This window comes from Saccopteryx bilineata, chromosome 4 (genome assembly GCF_036850765.1).
Source record: "Saccopteryx bilineata isolate mSacBil1 chromosome 4, mSacBil1_pri_phased_curated, whole genome shotgun sequence".
Classification (NCBI taxonomy): domain Eukaryota; kingdom Metazoa; phylum Chordata; class Mammalia; order Chiroptera; family Emballonuridae; genus Saccopteryx; species Saccopteryx bilineata.
Window position 1 is genome coordinate 236270443 of NC_089493.1, and position 16783 is coordinate 236287225.

Consider the following 16783-nt stretch of genomic DNA (forward strand, 5'->3'; position numbering starts at 1 on the left):
TCTCCCAGTTTACAGTGCATTTTAAACCCCTGAAAGGAGGGATAAACACTTCATTTGTTTCCTGCAGCTGGAGCTCTTAATCAAGTTCTTAGGATTGAAGAGGAACAGAAATGGGGACCTCTGTCCAAATCCTGGATCAGCTTGACTCTGGTTCTTTCCCTGGGCTACCTGAGTTAAATTGCTTTCTTCTCTGCTTCTCCAGGGAAGAATGATGACAATCCTACTTTTCACTTAATTCTTCTCAAGCTCTTTGGAAAGAGCCATGAGTTTGTTTTATTCTCTACGCCTATAAGATCTTGGGATGAAATATTCTTGATAAACCACAAAGCCTATTACTATTTTAAGTACCTGCATCTTCCAGGAGAAGGAACACACTGGCTCCCTGCAGGAGAAATAAATGGAGTCAGCTGTCTGGCTGGCACACTATCTTGAGGAAAAAAATTTAAAAAGACACAGATCTTCTTGTTCTGTCTGCTGCAGAAAATGTGTCCAGATCTAGTAAAGCAAAGCACACATATCAGAGACATGAGCACGTCCCACACTCCGTGCTACACAAATTGTTTTGTTTTTGTTTTTTGGTCTAAAAGAACAAGCTCTGAACACAAGACTAGGGTGTTGCTAAAATGCATTTTCTAAGATGTATGTAAAGAAGAAACATTCTTTCAATTATTTTAGCGTTTTATGTAATGATTGAAGGGAAGAAAAGGATGTTGGTTACTTGCATTTCATAAAGGATATGTGCAGTGTGAGGGAACACCTGCACTTGTGAACAAAGCAGCATGCAAAAATATTTTGTTCTATTTTCCCATTGTAATCTCTCTTAAGACTTTTTTTCTGGTCCCTTTCTTTGTGTTCTTGTCAAGATTGACAAGCATTCGTATGTTACCAAGTGACATGAAGTACTTGCTGAAATAAATAATCACGACTAAAATCCAGGATATTTCCAAGCATGTTGTTGACTCAGAGAGCCACCCACTAGAAAGAATTCTTCAGAGTCACCTGTGTCTGACAGCATCTGTGAGGCAGCACTTTTCACCAAATTGTCAGGTCCTCCTAGTCCCTGCCACAGCTCTTGTGTTGGCATCCTCATCTCAGGCTGTTGTTAGTTATATTGCTAAAAAGGTTTCTTTTATTAATGCTACAGACAACTCCACATTTAGTAATTCAACTAAGTCAAAAAGCAGATAGTAAGGAAGAGGAACTGAAAGTTCCTGTATTTGAAATGAGCGGCACTGTCATGCAGGCTTCAGGGTGGAGCCTACATAGTGCCATTGCTGGGAGTATGACGGACACTTAGAATGAGGCAGCAGTGGTTAATGAAAAGTAAAGCAATCATGTTTCATTCTTAGCCTATTCTGAAGTTCTCAGGAGGAGTGTGGGCCAGTCTCTAATGGAAATTTCCAAAGGGGTTCTTATGTGGGGATATGCTGAACACAAGGACTTTAGTCCTTTTTCTTGTCTACTGCTAAGGTGTGGCTCCAAAATTTCTATCCAGGAAGGACTTAGAGCTGCATTTTGTTTAGAAAGGGGAAGGGAGGCAGGGACTTGCCTGGAAGCAGCATTCATACAAACCTCCCGTTTTCACTTAGATGCTTTTTTTTAGAGTGGTTTGACTAGTCATCTCTTTCCCAAGCCGGTGAAACCTTAGTGATGCACTTGACCAATTACTTAGGCAATGCAATTACCTCCCTTTAAAAAAAAACCCCTTCCTTTAAAAACATCTTGTACATTCATTTACCATCTCTATAAAAGGACACACAATTATTGCAAATTTACTGCTCACAGGGCCGATCAGCTGTTACAACTCCATTTAAAAAAATAGGCAAACATATATATTTAACTACTGAATGACTTGACTAACATATCAAAATATGTCAACCTAAAAACTGATGGAAATTATTAGCCTAATAGTTATATATAATCATTTCAGAAGCACTTGTTTTCAGGGAAACTGCAAAATCATGCTGCCTTTCACAGCATTTTTGCCAATGCTTCCTGGAAGATGCTATGTTATAAGCAGAATATGAAAATAAGCCTTGCAAACAGTCTCTAAGAAACTATTTGCAAACAGTTCCTAAGAAATTATTAAAATGGTGAAGAAACAATTCATCGGAGTTTTCTTGAACATTTTTTTAATGACACCTAGATTACATATGTCCCTATAATGAGATAAAAGGCTGTAATCATGGCTGGAATAAGAGATTCAAATACATACATGTGTTTTATTCAGCACCATTTCCTCTACAGTCCCTTTTTGTATAGCACCTCAAATGACTCAAGCATTCCAAATACTTTGTTACCAAACAAATTGTGGTTCGTGCAACACTACTACTCTTAGTCCATCTCTGGTCTGGCCTGCCTTCCCATTTGAGTACGCAATACTATCTGTTGAGAACTGGCCTTGTAATTAGGGACTCGGTCAATTTCAAATTGTCTTAATCCCCAATTTTTCAAGTGTTGTATTTTATTCGTGGCTGTAATCTGTTAGGTGCCTTCATTTTGGTAAGATCCTGGACATTTCACAATTTGGTGTAGATGCAGTTTCAGCTTCAAGAGCATCTATCTGATTATTCTTTAAAGCAAAATCTGAAATTGTCATCTTTTCAGCATTTCCCCTGCTTCTTTAGGGCACTATGGTGATTCCTCTGGACCAATATCCTCATGATTTGCCTCAGTGACATTCAGATTTTGTCTTGGGTTTTCTCATTTCTACAGTTATCTTTGTAGCTGCTATGAACACTTTACTCCAAGCATGACATCATTTTCTTGCAGCCTACAATAGTTTTTAACCAACCATTTTCTTTTTGTCAGAAGCTCTTAACCCCACGTTGACTATTTGTAAGGATAATCTCCTTTAACACTTAGCTTCCTAATCTTAAAAACCCAAATTTTTTCCCACTCACTGTATTTTTAAAAATCGACCTCCCTTCTTATTTATACATAATATAAATGCTTGAATTTTCTATTTTTCTACTTTATAAATTGATACTATATTATGCTCACATGTTGTCTGACTTAGGCTATAAACTTTGAAAGTACAGATTATAAACATGAACTTGATTCTGCACAGCACTGAGCACAATGTCATGGTCACTTAAATGCTTTTGATGATTATGGTGATGATGATGATGACAACGTAATGCTGTTCTGGTTTGAATGGGTGGTCCAGTACATTTTTTTAAAAATATGAGCTGTACCTCATTCTAAAAAGCTGTCTTTTTTTTTTTTGCAATTCTATTATTTTATTCATTTTAGAAAGGTGGGGGGGGGGAGAGAGTGAGAGAGAGAAAGAGAAAGGTGGGAGGACCAGGAAGTATCAACCCCTATATGTGCCTTGACAAGTGCAGGGTTTCGAACCGGCGACCTCAGCGTTCCAGGTCGACGCTTTATCCACCGTGCCATCACAGGTCAGGTCAAAAGCTATCATTCTTCATTATCAGAAATGGTTATAGTAAGTTATGAATTTTTAGTGTCCTGTCAAATAAATATAATAGGGTTTCAATGGGTTTAATGTTAATATGGTAGAATTAAAGCCAAGTCTTGAAATGTATTAGGTGTGTATTATATCAACAGTTGAGACTTTTTCCCTCTACAGGTGAAAATTTCAAAATGTGCTTATAGCCATGTCATCATGAGACAAAAAGTCCCATCACTTAGGTGCAAAATGGGCTTGACAGTACCTAGCAAGGGCAATATTCAGAAAATCAAACAAATCAATGTTACAACCATGTTATTTAAGGAAATCAAGGCCCAAAGATATTGTATGACTTGCCCAAGATCGCACAGTGGTTAAGTTCATTCTTCCTTGATAGTAGGAATTGAGGTTTGGGTTGTATTGAAGGGATTATTGTTAGAATGGTCATTCTTTCTTTCTGAACTTTAAGATACTGGCCAGGACAATGTATATGTCTTTTTCTTGATGGGATGAAAAAAATATATGCAGAGTAAAAGAACATAAGCTCTCATACTTAATAGCCATTTTAGGATGCAGGGCTTGTCACAGCACCTATTTTAAGGCTCAAATACGGAGACAAGGGTGAAATTTCGCCATTCTCTCATCAGAATATCTGGAATGTGCCTCGATATGTGGCTATTCTTAACCCTGCAGTCTTTGAGCTTCTCAGGCTGTCTCTTGTGCATGTCCTATTATCTTTCCTGTCCACAAAGAGTTTGAAAAATCAGCAGAGTACAAGTATCCCCTGAAATAAAGGCATCATTCAAGGAACAAAGAAGTAGAAGGAGGGCTCCAATTAAAATGATGAAAATCTTTAATTTTATTTAGGTATACTTGTACGGACACGTGTATATACAAATACAGAATGTATGGGTTTGTTTGTGTGTGGGGTTTTTTTTACATTTCCTTTTACGTTTCTATAATGTCAGCATTTCAAAACAGCACTGGATGAGTAAGTGCAAAGGAACTGCAAAGCAGGGTTTACAAGCACAGGACCACACGGAGCTGGACTTCACACCCAGACACACACACAATGAGTGGCTTCAATGAGGTGTCAAGAGTAAGCATGGAAAGCGGATTTTGACTCATGGGTAACCTCCAACATGCCAGCATCTATTAAACTGTACAGACAATGGGAGCAAGCCCATTGTAGGGAGATTTGTCTCACATCCGAGCAGCTCCAGGGCAAATGCCTGGGAAAAACTCAGTGATGCCAAACCAGAGACAGACCTGACCATTCACGGTTCTGAGGGAAAACAAATCATGAGAGGAAGGAGAGAAACAAAAAAAAATAAACATAAGAAGTAAAAGGGGGTTGTAGGCAAGTGGTGCTGGTGGAGGTGGTTTTCAAAAGAAAAGCTAGTGACTACAGCTCTGAGAGCAATGAGCCGAGGGGAGGAGTTTAAACTGTTTTTCTAATTTGAGAGAAACTAATAAAACTCGTTGCAGCTGTTGCTAAAGCACCAGAGAAAAAACAAAGTTTCCTGGAAATTCACAGGTAGTAACTCTTCCTTTCACAATGACACCGAGGAAACAACCCTCACCCTCACTTGACCTTCCCGAAGAGGCTGTTTGCTACCTTTCCCATACCTGGGTTGTGTGATCCTGGTGAGACTCTTCCTGGGGAGAAATGAAACTGAAAACCACCACGAACCGAACCTAACCAAGTACAGAATCGTTTCTAAATTCCCTAAACCTTTTCAAACCAACATGCCGGGGTGGAACACACACACACACACACACACACACACACACACACACACACCCATAGGGCTCCAACATCAGACCCTGAGAACACTGAGGATAAAATAGTAATCAAAAAAGTCATGTTGTTCCAGGTCCCAAGATGATGGTGTCTTAAGATTGGAAGTGCAGTGAGTCCTGTGTGGAGCAATGTCTCAGCCTTTGTGACTCTTCTCAAGCAAGTTTACATTGGATGTTTCAAAGCCTCAATGCGTGTTTTGTATCCTGAAAGACTATTGTTCTCACTTACAAAAGACATAAGAATCAAATTAATACTTTATTATCAAACACTATATACAACAGAGGTTGCTAATAATACAGAATTTAAAGAACGTAGTTTTTTTTTTTTTTTAATGCTTTACTTTTCTTTCCTCTGCCACCCAAGAAAGTACAGTACAAAACAATAGTCTAAACTAACACGAACTGTTACCTGGTCTATTAAAGGATACACGGTATCCACTAAACAGACAGATCCTTATTTCCCTGCTTCGTGTTGCAAAGCCCTAGGCAACCGGGGGCAGAGGTTGCTGGGGTTTGACTAACTGGGGCTGAGAGGCAGCTAAGGCTGCCCCTCAGTCTTTTGAATTGTTTTTGAAATTAAAAACTGCTACAAAGCTGCATCAACATCCTCCTGAAGCCCCCAGAGGTTTGTAACACCGCAAAAGTCCACCCGCACTTTTTGGACAAGATGAAAACTGTCTGATACCAATCATCATCTTTTTGAAAATTCCGCAGCACATTACCTACAATTACATCACTGATAGGGAGAGTAGCACACTGTCTACTGGTGGGGATAGTCTTGCTACTTACGTCTCTGTTTTTAACTTAATTTGTAGTGGCACAATGGTGAAGTAAAGCAGTCTAATTTCACTGTGAAAAATGAAAGAGTGGCAGAGAGGGCTGTGAGTAATTATTTCATCATTTGTTAGAGACAAATTGCTAGAGCAACCACAGAAGTCACCATTTCTAAAACAAAATTAGCACTGCGAATATAGTTACGACTAATGAATCATTACAGGAGCATCTGATTTGCTTGTGGTTATAGAACATGCAGCATTATTTTGGTTCTGACTATTGACTATCTCTTCACCACCCCCCCTACTCAAATCCCACTGGACCAACAAGCCTGTAACTATTAATAAAAGAAAAGTATTATTGGATATTAACTAAGAGAGTTGAGCATATAAATAGTTAAGAGGAAAAAAAGAATCCAATGCTGTGAATTTTCTGTTTCAGCGAAATGGTGGCTGCCTTCTGTGATAAGACTCTGACACTGCAGAGAAGTTCCCTGTGTCTGGGAGACAGGGCTGGTCATGTCTGCGAGGCCAGCAACCCCACTCACAGGCTCCATGTGCAAACAGACCCAGCAGTAACGTCCACTCCAAACGGCTCAGGTAAGCCCAGATTACATTTCAACACGTGTACAACTCTCCAGGGTGCAGTATCTTTACAGCTGCCTTTCGCCCACATACTTTTTTAATTCAGAACGACTCACAATTCTTAACAAATTCCCATTTGAGAAATCTCGCCATACTATGACTCCTCCCCCTTTTTTTTACATATTTAAAAAATATATTTAAAAAAACCTTATTTTGCTGAAATTCTTCCAATTTTTCACATCTTACATGATCACACTTATTTTGTTTCGAAAGGCATGGTTTCTGTTGATATGTCGTGCAACAGCAAAAAAGGCAAGATTTCTTTTCCACTGGTCTGACGCTTGTCCCTGCCTAGGCTTCGAAGTTCACGACAGCCTCCCCAGCAGAAACCCCCACGGCTTGCATTTCCTGGTAACTAACTGGAAACACCCCTTGCTGGCCATGCTGAGATTCCTTCCACAGGGTCATCCTGCACTTGGTCTCCTCCAGCCCCACCCCCGGAATGAAACAGGATAGCCCCCCCATATTTCTAAATGTATCAAGGGATACCACTTTTTCTCACAAGTTTAAATAGGACAAGCATATATACTCACTCTCAGCATAAAGTATATCTAAATAATGTATTTTCTATTCTAGTGGATTTTTAAAAAAATATTTTGTTAAAGTCTTTGGGACTCCATCTTGTTTATCTCCCACAGATAAACATATGTTCCCCCTACGCTTCAGGCTGTGTCAGAAAGGGAAAGAATATAAAATCAACACTTGAATTTTTTTTTTATTCCACACTTTGGAATTTTTATTCCAAATTTCCCTTTAGCCCTCCCAAGTAGTGCTGACTGACTCTCCGGTGGCAGGGGTTAGTGTCTGAGCCCCTGTGGTCGTGCAGCGGAACGTGGGTGTGAGGGTGGGGGTGGGGAAAGGCCACAGCACACTGGCGCCCCAGTAAAGCCAAATCGCAGCTCCTCTGGCCACGGACACCTTTTCCTTGGTACGTATTGTGCCCCAGAGGAGTATCCAAAGCTATTCCATTATGCACTCATCAACCCTGGCTTGTCAGCCTTGGGGAAGGTCACTTTATTCATAAAAATGCCTCTTTGAGTTTCTTTTAAAAAAAAAAAAAGGTTGTAGCACCATGGTGATCTGTATTCAAAGGGGAAAATATCTGGCGTACACTGTCCAGTCACCAAAATAATTAGAGGCACTCGTACGTACACACCCCCGCCAAACTTAAGTTTTCTCTGATTTCACACTCGCTCTGTGCTAGTATTCTGGAAAACCACCCATCTCCTAGAAAAAAAGGCTTCTTTTATGGAGCACGGTTTTGCTGTTAAGAATGCTTTAAGACAGTCATCTTAAAAAAAGAAAAAAGAAAAACAGTGTCTCAACCTTTTAGAAGCCTGTTCATTTATACACTCCTAGAGGAAATGGTGTAATCTTAAATCTGTTCTTAATACCTCCCCTCTGGACTTGACATGGTGACATGACACCCTACAGGAGCATCCTACAGTCCCGAACGAGAAGGCATGGGCATCGCATGGCCGAGGAGAAGCCCCCCGGGCCTCTCGCCACCTCTGGCTGCACCTGCCCCTATCCTTCCTTGTCCGCAGTGCGCTAACGGGAGGACAGCTCTCAGAGGAGAATGCACAGGAGCTGATGACCACTGGTGTCACTACAACAACTTGGCATTTTTATCTGGAGTCCATTTAATTTGAAAGGGGTGAGAAAAGTCAAGGGCAAGGGCTGGGAGTGGGGTGGGGTGAGGGAGGCAGCAACTACTTTAGCCCCCTCCCCGCCATGGCCCCAAGTCGTTGCTTAGAATTCAGGCTGAAAGAAAGAAAACAAAAATCTGACATCTGCCAAAAAACCAATAACAAGTCCCTTCTTAGGATGAGCAGTTAGGTGGATCTCTGGTGTTCCAAGACCCTGGTGTTTTCTGTGACAGGTGACGGGAGGAGACTGTGCTATAATGTCAAAAGCATCGCCAGGAGGAACAGTAGGATTGCCAAAAGGCGGCTGGGTATCCTTGGTGTCTGTGCCGCGTTCTCACCGCGGGATGGCTCGGCTGACTCATGTACGGTGTCATCTGTTCAGATAGAAAGCACACATTCCGATGAGATTTCACATCCTTAATAACTCTCTTGCAGCAGCCTGCTGTTAACAGCCCTCGCCACCCTCTGTAAAGTAAGGTAATGAACCTTGTGCCACCATTGACTTTCATGTCTGCATAATCACTCATTATTTACAGCAAACAAAGGAGAGGCAGAGAAAATTGGACTTTCTCAGAAATACAAATAGTTTCCTTAAAAATTGAGGAGGGAAAATTCACACACTATAACCTTTGGCATATGGTTTGCCAGCAATCAGGCACACCTCACACAAACCTGAGATATCTGAATGTACCTTTTAAACCCAAGATGCCACAGAGAAGCTAGTAATGTTCAGGGTGGGGACAGTTAATAGTAATGTTTGGGGTGGGGACAGTTAACGCTGGAATATTAGTGGTTAACCGCAGTGGACTGTCCATTTTTATTTTAAGCAGGTTCATAGAATTAGTGTTAAATGCTTGGTTGTTGGAAGCCTAGATTAATTTTCAAATATGAAAAATCAAATGCCAAAGCAACAGCTTTTAAAATAAACTATACATAAGACCCACTAAACCTCAATAACTTCAGTGCCCGCTGGTTTGCTTACAATTAGGCATCAATTATGGTGCTATTTCCATTACAAACCCTGTAGCTCCAGGATTAAATTACTTGAACTTAACTATTTTTATTTTTATCAGGCTGAAGCTTGGCACATAAATTATCAGCACAGATGCATATTTTCCTCTAAACAAAATGGATTAAGTGAAGGTAAGCTTCTTTTATTCAGTGATGCAGTGTTCTCTGAGGGTGCCTCTGACGTGCATGGACCGCCTCCCTGAGCTGCATGATTAACAGGCTTACCTGTGATACGGGCACTCTGCAGCAATCAGCACCCAGAGAGCTTGGAGGCTGCCTCTGAGCCTGCTATGCTCTGGGACATTGCACAGCGCCTTCCTTCCACCTGGCCTAACTGATGCTTTTAGACTAGGTGACCTCCGAACTGCATGTCTGTGGGGCCAGCGGTGAGGTTCTGTGGTCAATTGTATTTCAGCGTCAGAGGCCCTTCCTGTAGGAGCTCCGCCTGTCAACCTGGCTTCCCTCAGCAGTCAGAATGGTGACAAGTGAGACTCTAGTGGTGGTTCTCCATTCTGTAGACCTCAAAAGATAATCCCTAAATATCCCTGAATGACCCACCTCAAATTCCTTCATGGCTCAGCTGTCTGTTGTTTTAAGTTTGCTTATATTTTTCATCCCACACACCGTGTCACAAGAAGGATGCCTTTTCCTCACTGGGTGGAGTCATGCTCCCTGTTATTTGTCCTAAAGTGACCACTTTGCAGCCCCTGCCTCAGATATGCTCGTGTGGGCTGTTTCTGTTCATCACGTTCATTCCTACTAGGAACTAAGAAATATGTTTCTCGGCCTGGAGTCTCCTGGCCTGGAGGGCTCTTGCCTAGCTTGTCCTAGCCTCAAAGCTGCTGCTGCAGCCCTCAGCCAGATCTGCTTCCCTCCCTGGCAAGCCTGCACACAGTGGCTGTTAGCTGAGGAGACCAGAAAGAGTTAGAATGCAAGAATGGGAAGTTAAATGGATGCAGAGGAAAATATAAAGCCCCACAGAGTGTAGCCAAATACTTGTGGACTCTTTTTTTCTCTGCTCAGCTTGGCAAAGATATTAAGTCTGTACTTAACAGGAGGTAAATGTAAAAGCCCTTAATAGCCCTGAAATTAAAATCCAAATCATTCTTAAGAGTACCAATAGTATGTCAGTCACAACAATAGAGTACTTCAGGCTTAATTATGAAGGGACCCTGAATCCTGAGGATTGCAGAGTTCATTTTGAAATAACCACTTACTTTATATACTACAATTACATCAGCTATTGGGTTCTTCTCCACCTTATCTTTACTAAGCTATTATCTTGTCCTCGAGGTTAGAAGTGTACTGCTAAAAGGTACCCAAGTACCACCAAGGTATCCAGTGTGAAGTTGCAGGGGACCAGCCCTGTCCGTTTCTCCAGGGTGCTCAGTAGGGCTGCCCATGGCTCCAGGCCCACAGCACACTGAGAAGAAAGCACCTGCTTTTCCTATAAGTGAACAGAAGGCTAAAGGAGCTTTTCAGTCCTCTCATTGTGGACCATCTTTGAAATCAGCCTTTTCTAAGCAACCAGCCAGTAAGGACTCTCTTGCTCTCAAAAGAGGAAAATCTGTCCCATCAGGGCATCACGGTTCTTCTGTTCTCCCTGCAGCATGCCGGTCCTGGCTCAGGATTCCACAAAGCACGCTTTGATTAAAACAGGGCCTCCCCATCAGGAGAGTCTATGGTCCCCAAGCAGCAATATGAGAAACATGCTGCTATTTGGGTAAATCCAAACAATTTCTAAATTCTAAGAGGAAATTCATAAGCAAGATCTCTCCCAATGGAAATTACACCTTAAATGTGGGAGAATTTCTAACACCTGGAACAGTGACTGTGGCCTTCCTCTTCAGAGGCCAAATCAAATCTTCCTTCCCGGCTACCGGATTCCACAACATGAGGGTTAACTGGGAGGACACTAGCAATATTTTGGAGCGTATTATGTGGCATATGTCTGCCCTGAGATCATCCTGTATCCCTGAGGATAGGAAACTGGCAGGCAGAGTGTGCAAGCAGACATCGAAGACAAACACATTCCAAAGACAGGTGAATTAGTACACATTGCCGAGAACATGCAGCGGAACCCTGTCAGGCTTGACGCATTCATAAAGTCTGGGTCTACACTCAGTCCTTCACAGTGTTGCAGAGCTACAGATCTGACTGAATTTCCTACAGAGTAAGGTGAAGTACTTAAATTTAGTATTGCATTTATATAGTTAGGGATGGTAGTGCAACCTTGCCTTTTTCAGTGAAGATGCTCAGCAGAAAGCCCTTAAATACAGTCATGGCTGACTTAGATTTTCCTGCATGTATACCTGTGCAGGTACACCTGCATGGCCACGCCTCTCCTCCCCACACTCTCCTTGACTACATTTGTTAAACTTCCATCAGCTATAGTTGCACAGATTTGGGGGGCATTATGGATTTTTAAATGCTCAGTGAAAAAGAGCCTGTTTCCCAGAAGACAATGAAATATGTTCACGTGTGAATGCATCTTAATACGTTGCATTTTATCATTAGTTGAAGTCAAAGGTAATTTTCCTATTGGCAGAGTGGTCCTCAGTGTGCCGCTTTAGTAGCAGAGAAAAACATACTATCTGTTATGTTTCTAAATAGCCTTTTTGATAGGCAATGGAATTTACCTGGAAAAGATATTATTGGAAAGATATGCCTACATTCTATAATAATGTGCACCAGAAAATCGTTATTTGAGGTAACTTATGTTTATAAGTTACTTATAGCATGTGCAATTTTGCTGATCATTCTGTGCATGGCATTTAACAAAGCCAAGAGAGTAACGTTCTCTTTATGAACTTCTCTAATAACAGGTAAGAGAATCCTACTTTAATGTTGATGTTGGAATGGGAGTTGAGAGATCTGAATGTTAAACCTGGATCTGTCTCTAAATAGCAATGTGATCTGGGTAAGTGTCAGTTATAAAAGGAAGAGTGTACAAGCTGTGGTCCTTACAAGACATCCCATCTAACTCACAGAGCCGATGATGGCCCATGTCCTCGGGGTTGTGAGGAATCTGGTACCTTGAAAAACCACAGTGATGCTTCCAGGACACAATTAAAATGTCTCCATGTCAGCACTCATTCCTTTCAACTTTCTAAAGCAGGTAACTGATCACTAGGGAGCCAGGAGGGCCTCTGAGAGCTCATTGTGCACACCGCTCATTTGTGCTCTGGGTAAGACTCCTGACTTAGAAAAACAAGAATGCTTGGGGGGAAAAACCTAACTCCTCCTGTCAGTTACAACGTGAGAGCTATTGTATGTCCTGAGGCACAGCATTCACTCAGGCTGAGTTTCCCTAAGGCTCATTGACTGTGTGTCCCAGTAGCAATACTCAAAGGATAAAGTGGACCTCACCACCCTGCAATTTCTAGGAGCCTAAAAAAAAAGTGCTACTGCAAACAGGTGAAAGAAAGTCTCTGTTTATGTAATGGGGGAAGGGAAGTGCTTCCATCTCTCTGTGGAGAGGAAATAATTTTATTTCCCTTAAGGTTCGAGATGATCCTAGGAGAAGGACAAGGAAACCAGTAAAGATCTCAAGCAAGTAGGGCAAGGGAAGAAACCCACAGAAAAGTGAACATATGGGGTATCAAGGCACACCCCTCAATGAAGAATGGGTAAGGGCTTCCCACTCCCTGTAGTCTATAGTTGTAGTAAATAGCCAGGTTAAATTTATAACCAAGTGGACATTTTATAGTTTTACATACAGTATTCTTTAGTGTAAATAGTTCAATGAGTGCTTCTGTGGGTTTTATTTTTCTTCACAGTAATGGGAAAGTTTGGGTATGTGGAAGTTAGAAAAAAATCTAACCTTAATATTTAGTTTGTCTCAATAATCAATCACATTTGCCTTGATATGCTACTACTACATTTGTGGGAGCAGCAGGTGTGTGAATTTATGGTACTAGGAGGCAACATGATTATTCTCCAAATCAATTACTATTAACAATAACACAAATAATATTTGAAATAAAATGAAGTTTGTTAGATCAGTGATGAATGTGAATTTCTAGAGAAAACTAAGTATTTTGAATTAGTTACTATTTTCTGAAATAACAATCTTATTACTTTTATCCACAGGCTTGGACATAATATAAAATAAAATTTTATAAGAAAATACCATTGAAAATTGTTTTGTCTTATATGAAAACCGATCCATTAATATTCACAGTGACTCACCAGCATGCTCAGAGGATAGAGTAAAAAGTAGTGAGAATTTAGCATTTTGATGGGGCTCTACGTTAGGATACTGCATTATATCAAACCCATGTCCAAAAAAGAAAAGTCATTTGATCTAACATGCACTCCACATAGAACCTGGAGGAATGAGGTAGAATAGAAGTAATATTAGCATTGCTAGCAATGAGCAAAAAGCAGAGCAACCTCTAACATGCAAACATGCGGAGGAGGAAGAAAGGAAAAAAGGACTGAAGCACCAGAGAGATGCACTTGTTAAAAGAGAGTCTCTAAGCATACTAACCTGCTGGTTCTAATGAATTTTCTACTTTGTCGTTAACATCGAAAACACGATCATGAACACCTATAGTTTTCACACAGCTATCTATAACAAAAATAGAGATAACAGCCAAATATGTTAGTGCAGACACCCTTAAACTCCCGTTTTTTTCTCTTTCTCTCTATTTTTTCTTTTTATTTACGTAAAGATTGTTTTACAATCAATGGCATGTATCCAAATGCCAATCTTGTTCCCATTTGCTGTGCACATACAACAGTCTAAGAAACAACAAGTTAGCAACTGCTGTGTACTTAAAAAAAAAAGCATCATGAAGAATGATGAGAAAAAATCTGATGAAAACTAAAACATGGATGTTGATATACGAAACAGATACCACACAGGATTTAACAGTAAAAAAAGATCCACCGCTGTGAATCAGACCACACAATAAAGCATGCGGAGTGAAGCCACCCTCTGAAGCTCACTCTAGTGAACTTACTTGTTGGTCTCACAAAGACTTTGAGCTTTAGACAGGACCTTCTTCCGTTATCTGGGATTGCAGAGGCTGTGGATAAAACAAAAAGAGAGTGAGAGAGAAAGGCGAGAACAACAGATTACTCCTCATTTTCAAATGCAAATGGTCTGCAGTCAATTCTTTCCTGAAGAAGTGGAGCTTGCTCTAATTCTTCCCAGAAGTTAAAACAAAAATACTTTCCTGATTGATGTAGACTCTTACAGAAAGGGCTACTTTCCTACCCGTGTTCTCTTTTCAATACAATAAAGAAAGAATCATGCAAGAATGTTGGTAATGTACAGAAAATACTTTGGGTTTTTATTTCAAAGGCTCTTCTGATTAACATGATCTGTTATCAATTTTCTCTAAAATAAGAAGATAATGCTTGAGCCCTCCTGCTTTCATAGCGCCCCTCCCTCTCTATTGCAGGAACAGGGCAGGGGGGGGGGCGCGGAGCATAAGGCGAAAGTGCTGGCAAAAACCAATCACAGATAGTTCCAAGGCCAACTTAAACACGACCTAGTTCTTCTGGGGAAAGCAGAGCTTTGTCTGTCCTGAAAGCCTGTCTGTCAGTGCTTTGCAGGTAATTCAATTAGAGGGCTTACGCAGACCTTGGCTCCACATTCTATATGACTACACTGAGCCCAGCAACTTCCATCATGCTATTATAAGTACAATATGCTATTGAGAAAGTACGATGCAATGGTACATTTATTTTTAAAAATCTGCCACAGAGAAGGATGGAATTAATAATGTGGGCTTACCAAAACATGACAACATGTTTCAAGTTATAAATCATTTGAGGAAGAAACTTTCTTCTCCTCTTCAAGATAATAAGACTGAAATCTCTCCCTGCATTTGAAAGATTATCTCCCCTTAGTACACACAGCATAATGTCAAAGGGATTTCCAAGGACGGTAGGGCCCTTAACAATCACATATGTTTACTAATGCGTTCTAGAAATGACAAACATTACAGAAACGAGTGCTGCATACTTTCCTTCCTATGTGTTTGCTTCAAGTGGTTTCTTTGTTCAGACAGAGCAGATGACATCAATCAACACACACATGGCTTTCAACTCGTCTGGTGATACCCTCAGTGACAAAGAGACGACTAGTCTGTGGTGTACCTTCTCTCTCCTTGATTTTCACCTTTTGCTATTTATTCCTCAGGGGGAGCCAGAAAACTACAATGCTTACTTTGCAGATGAGAGGATTCAAGAGGCAAATTCCAAACTAATTTACACGAATCTCCTCACGTAATTAGAGCTCCCTGTTCTAGAGGTGCATTTATAAATGCACCACCTAAAACATAGCAAGCTGCAAAGAAGCCTTAGTGTCAGTATTCAAAACCTGTTGAAAACTCTCTTAATTCTAAGGCAAAAGTATAGAGAAAAAGCATCTTTTCAGCCTTCCCCATATCCCGTTTGCTCTGACAAGCAGTTCAGAAGCGTTAACAGCTGGCTTTGCTGTAGCTTTCATTAAATCAAAGTCAGAAAAACTCCCTCTACTGACATTTACAGTAACTAGTGTGCTATTTGGGGTACAATATTTGCACTCTGTGGTTTGATCCAGGAAATGATGTCCTTCCTGTGGACCCCAACTGCAAATACGCGTCACAATACAAGACACACAGGTGACTCCAATTCTGTGGGTCCTTGAGGTAGTTTGTGTCTTATTCATGAGAGATGGTATGATAAAGTGACACATGGATATTTATATTGCTGTGGTACGGACTTCTGAGCTGAGATGAAGTCACCCACTAACAGATTTTTCTCGATGACATTGCAAGATATAACAGGCTCGAGACAGAAGCAAATATTTCATTGTTTTAGAGGGGGAACTTTTGGAATTAGCGTGGGCCTTTCAGGTTTATATGTTGGAGAAAGCCTATAAATCCAGGATATAAAAATTGTAATAACTAAACAGCAACAAACAGTTTTCCTGTCCAGGAAAAACTGAAGAGAGCTCCCCACAGCTGTCAGAGAGGGACAGTTAGACTTAGCTGTGGATGAGTTACATTCTTATGTGAATTAAGAATATAAAATGTACTCATATTTACATAAAATAAAAACTTCTCTTTCATACCGGACTTCTCCTTTCTATCATCAGAAAAGCTGTAACAATGGTGCCATGACTGATACCGTACAGTACCGTTTGACGAGTATACTCTGATCCTTAGAGGGAAAATGATGAACAAAGACTATACACACATACTGTGAGTACACAATGCAGGTTACATTAAATCAATTGACTACAGTCTAGACCTGAGCTCACAAAGCACACTGTTCACCCTTGGAGCCAACGTCCATGAGTGTGCCTTGCTAGGTCAGTTTCTTATTTCCCACACTGAAAATCAAACTGAAGAACAGAAAATCTTTTTTTCATGTATCAGCAAAGCTCATTTTTTTAATGCAAGGCTTAAAAGAGAGTGTGGCTTTATGCCATGTTATGTTCCAGGTTTTTTAACCCCAATCCTTAGCTAACTAACAAAAGATGCCACGTT

General features: G+C 40.7%; 1 protein-coding gene across 4 annotated transcripts in view; it reads right to left on the bottom strand.

Moving 5' to 3' along the window:
• Positions 1-4250: 4250 nt before the first annotated feature.
• EFNA5 (ephrin A5) overlaps positions 4251-16783 on the bottom strand; it is a 288937-nt gene continuing 276404 nt past the window's right edge. For 3 of the 4 annotated variants that reach the window (XM_066273962.1, XM_066273965.1, XM_066273963.1), the window contains exons 3-5: positions 14264-14329; positions 13789-13869; positions 4251-8659 (exon numbers count right to left, since the gene is read on the bottom strand). In XM_066273962.1, the coding sequence (XP_066130059.1) occupies positions 8538-8659; positions 13789-13869; positions 14264-14329 (269 nt within the window). In that variant the 3' untranslated portion in view covers positions 4251-8537. The remainder of the gene's footprint in view (positions 8660-13788; positions 13870-14263; positions 14330-16783) is intronic. The other variant, XM_066273964.1, reaches the window with a different exon arrangement.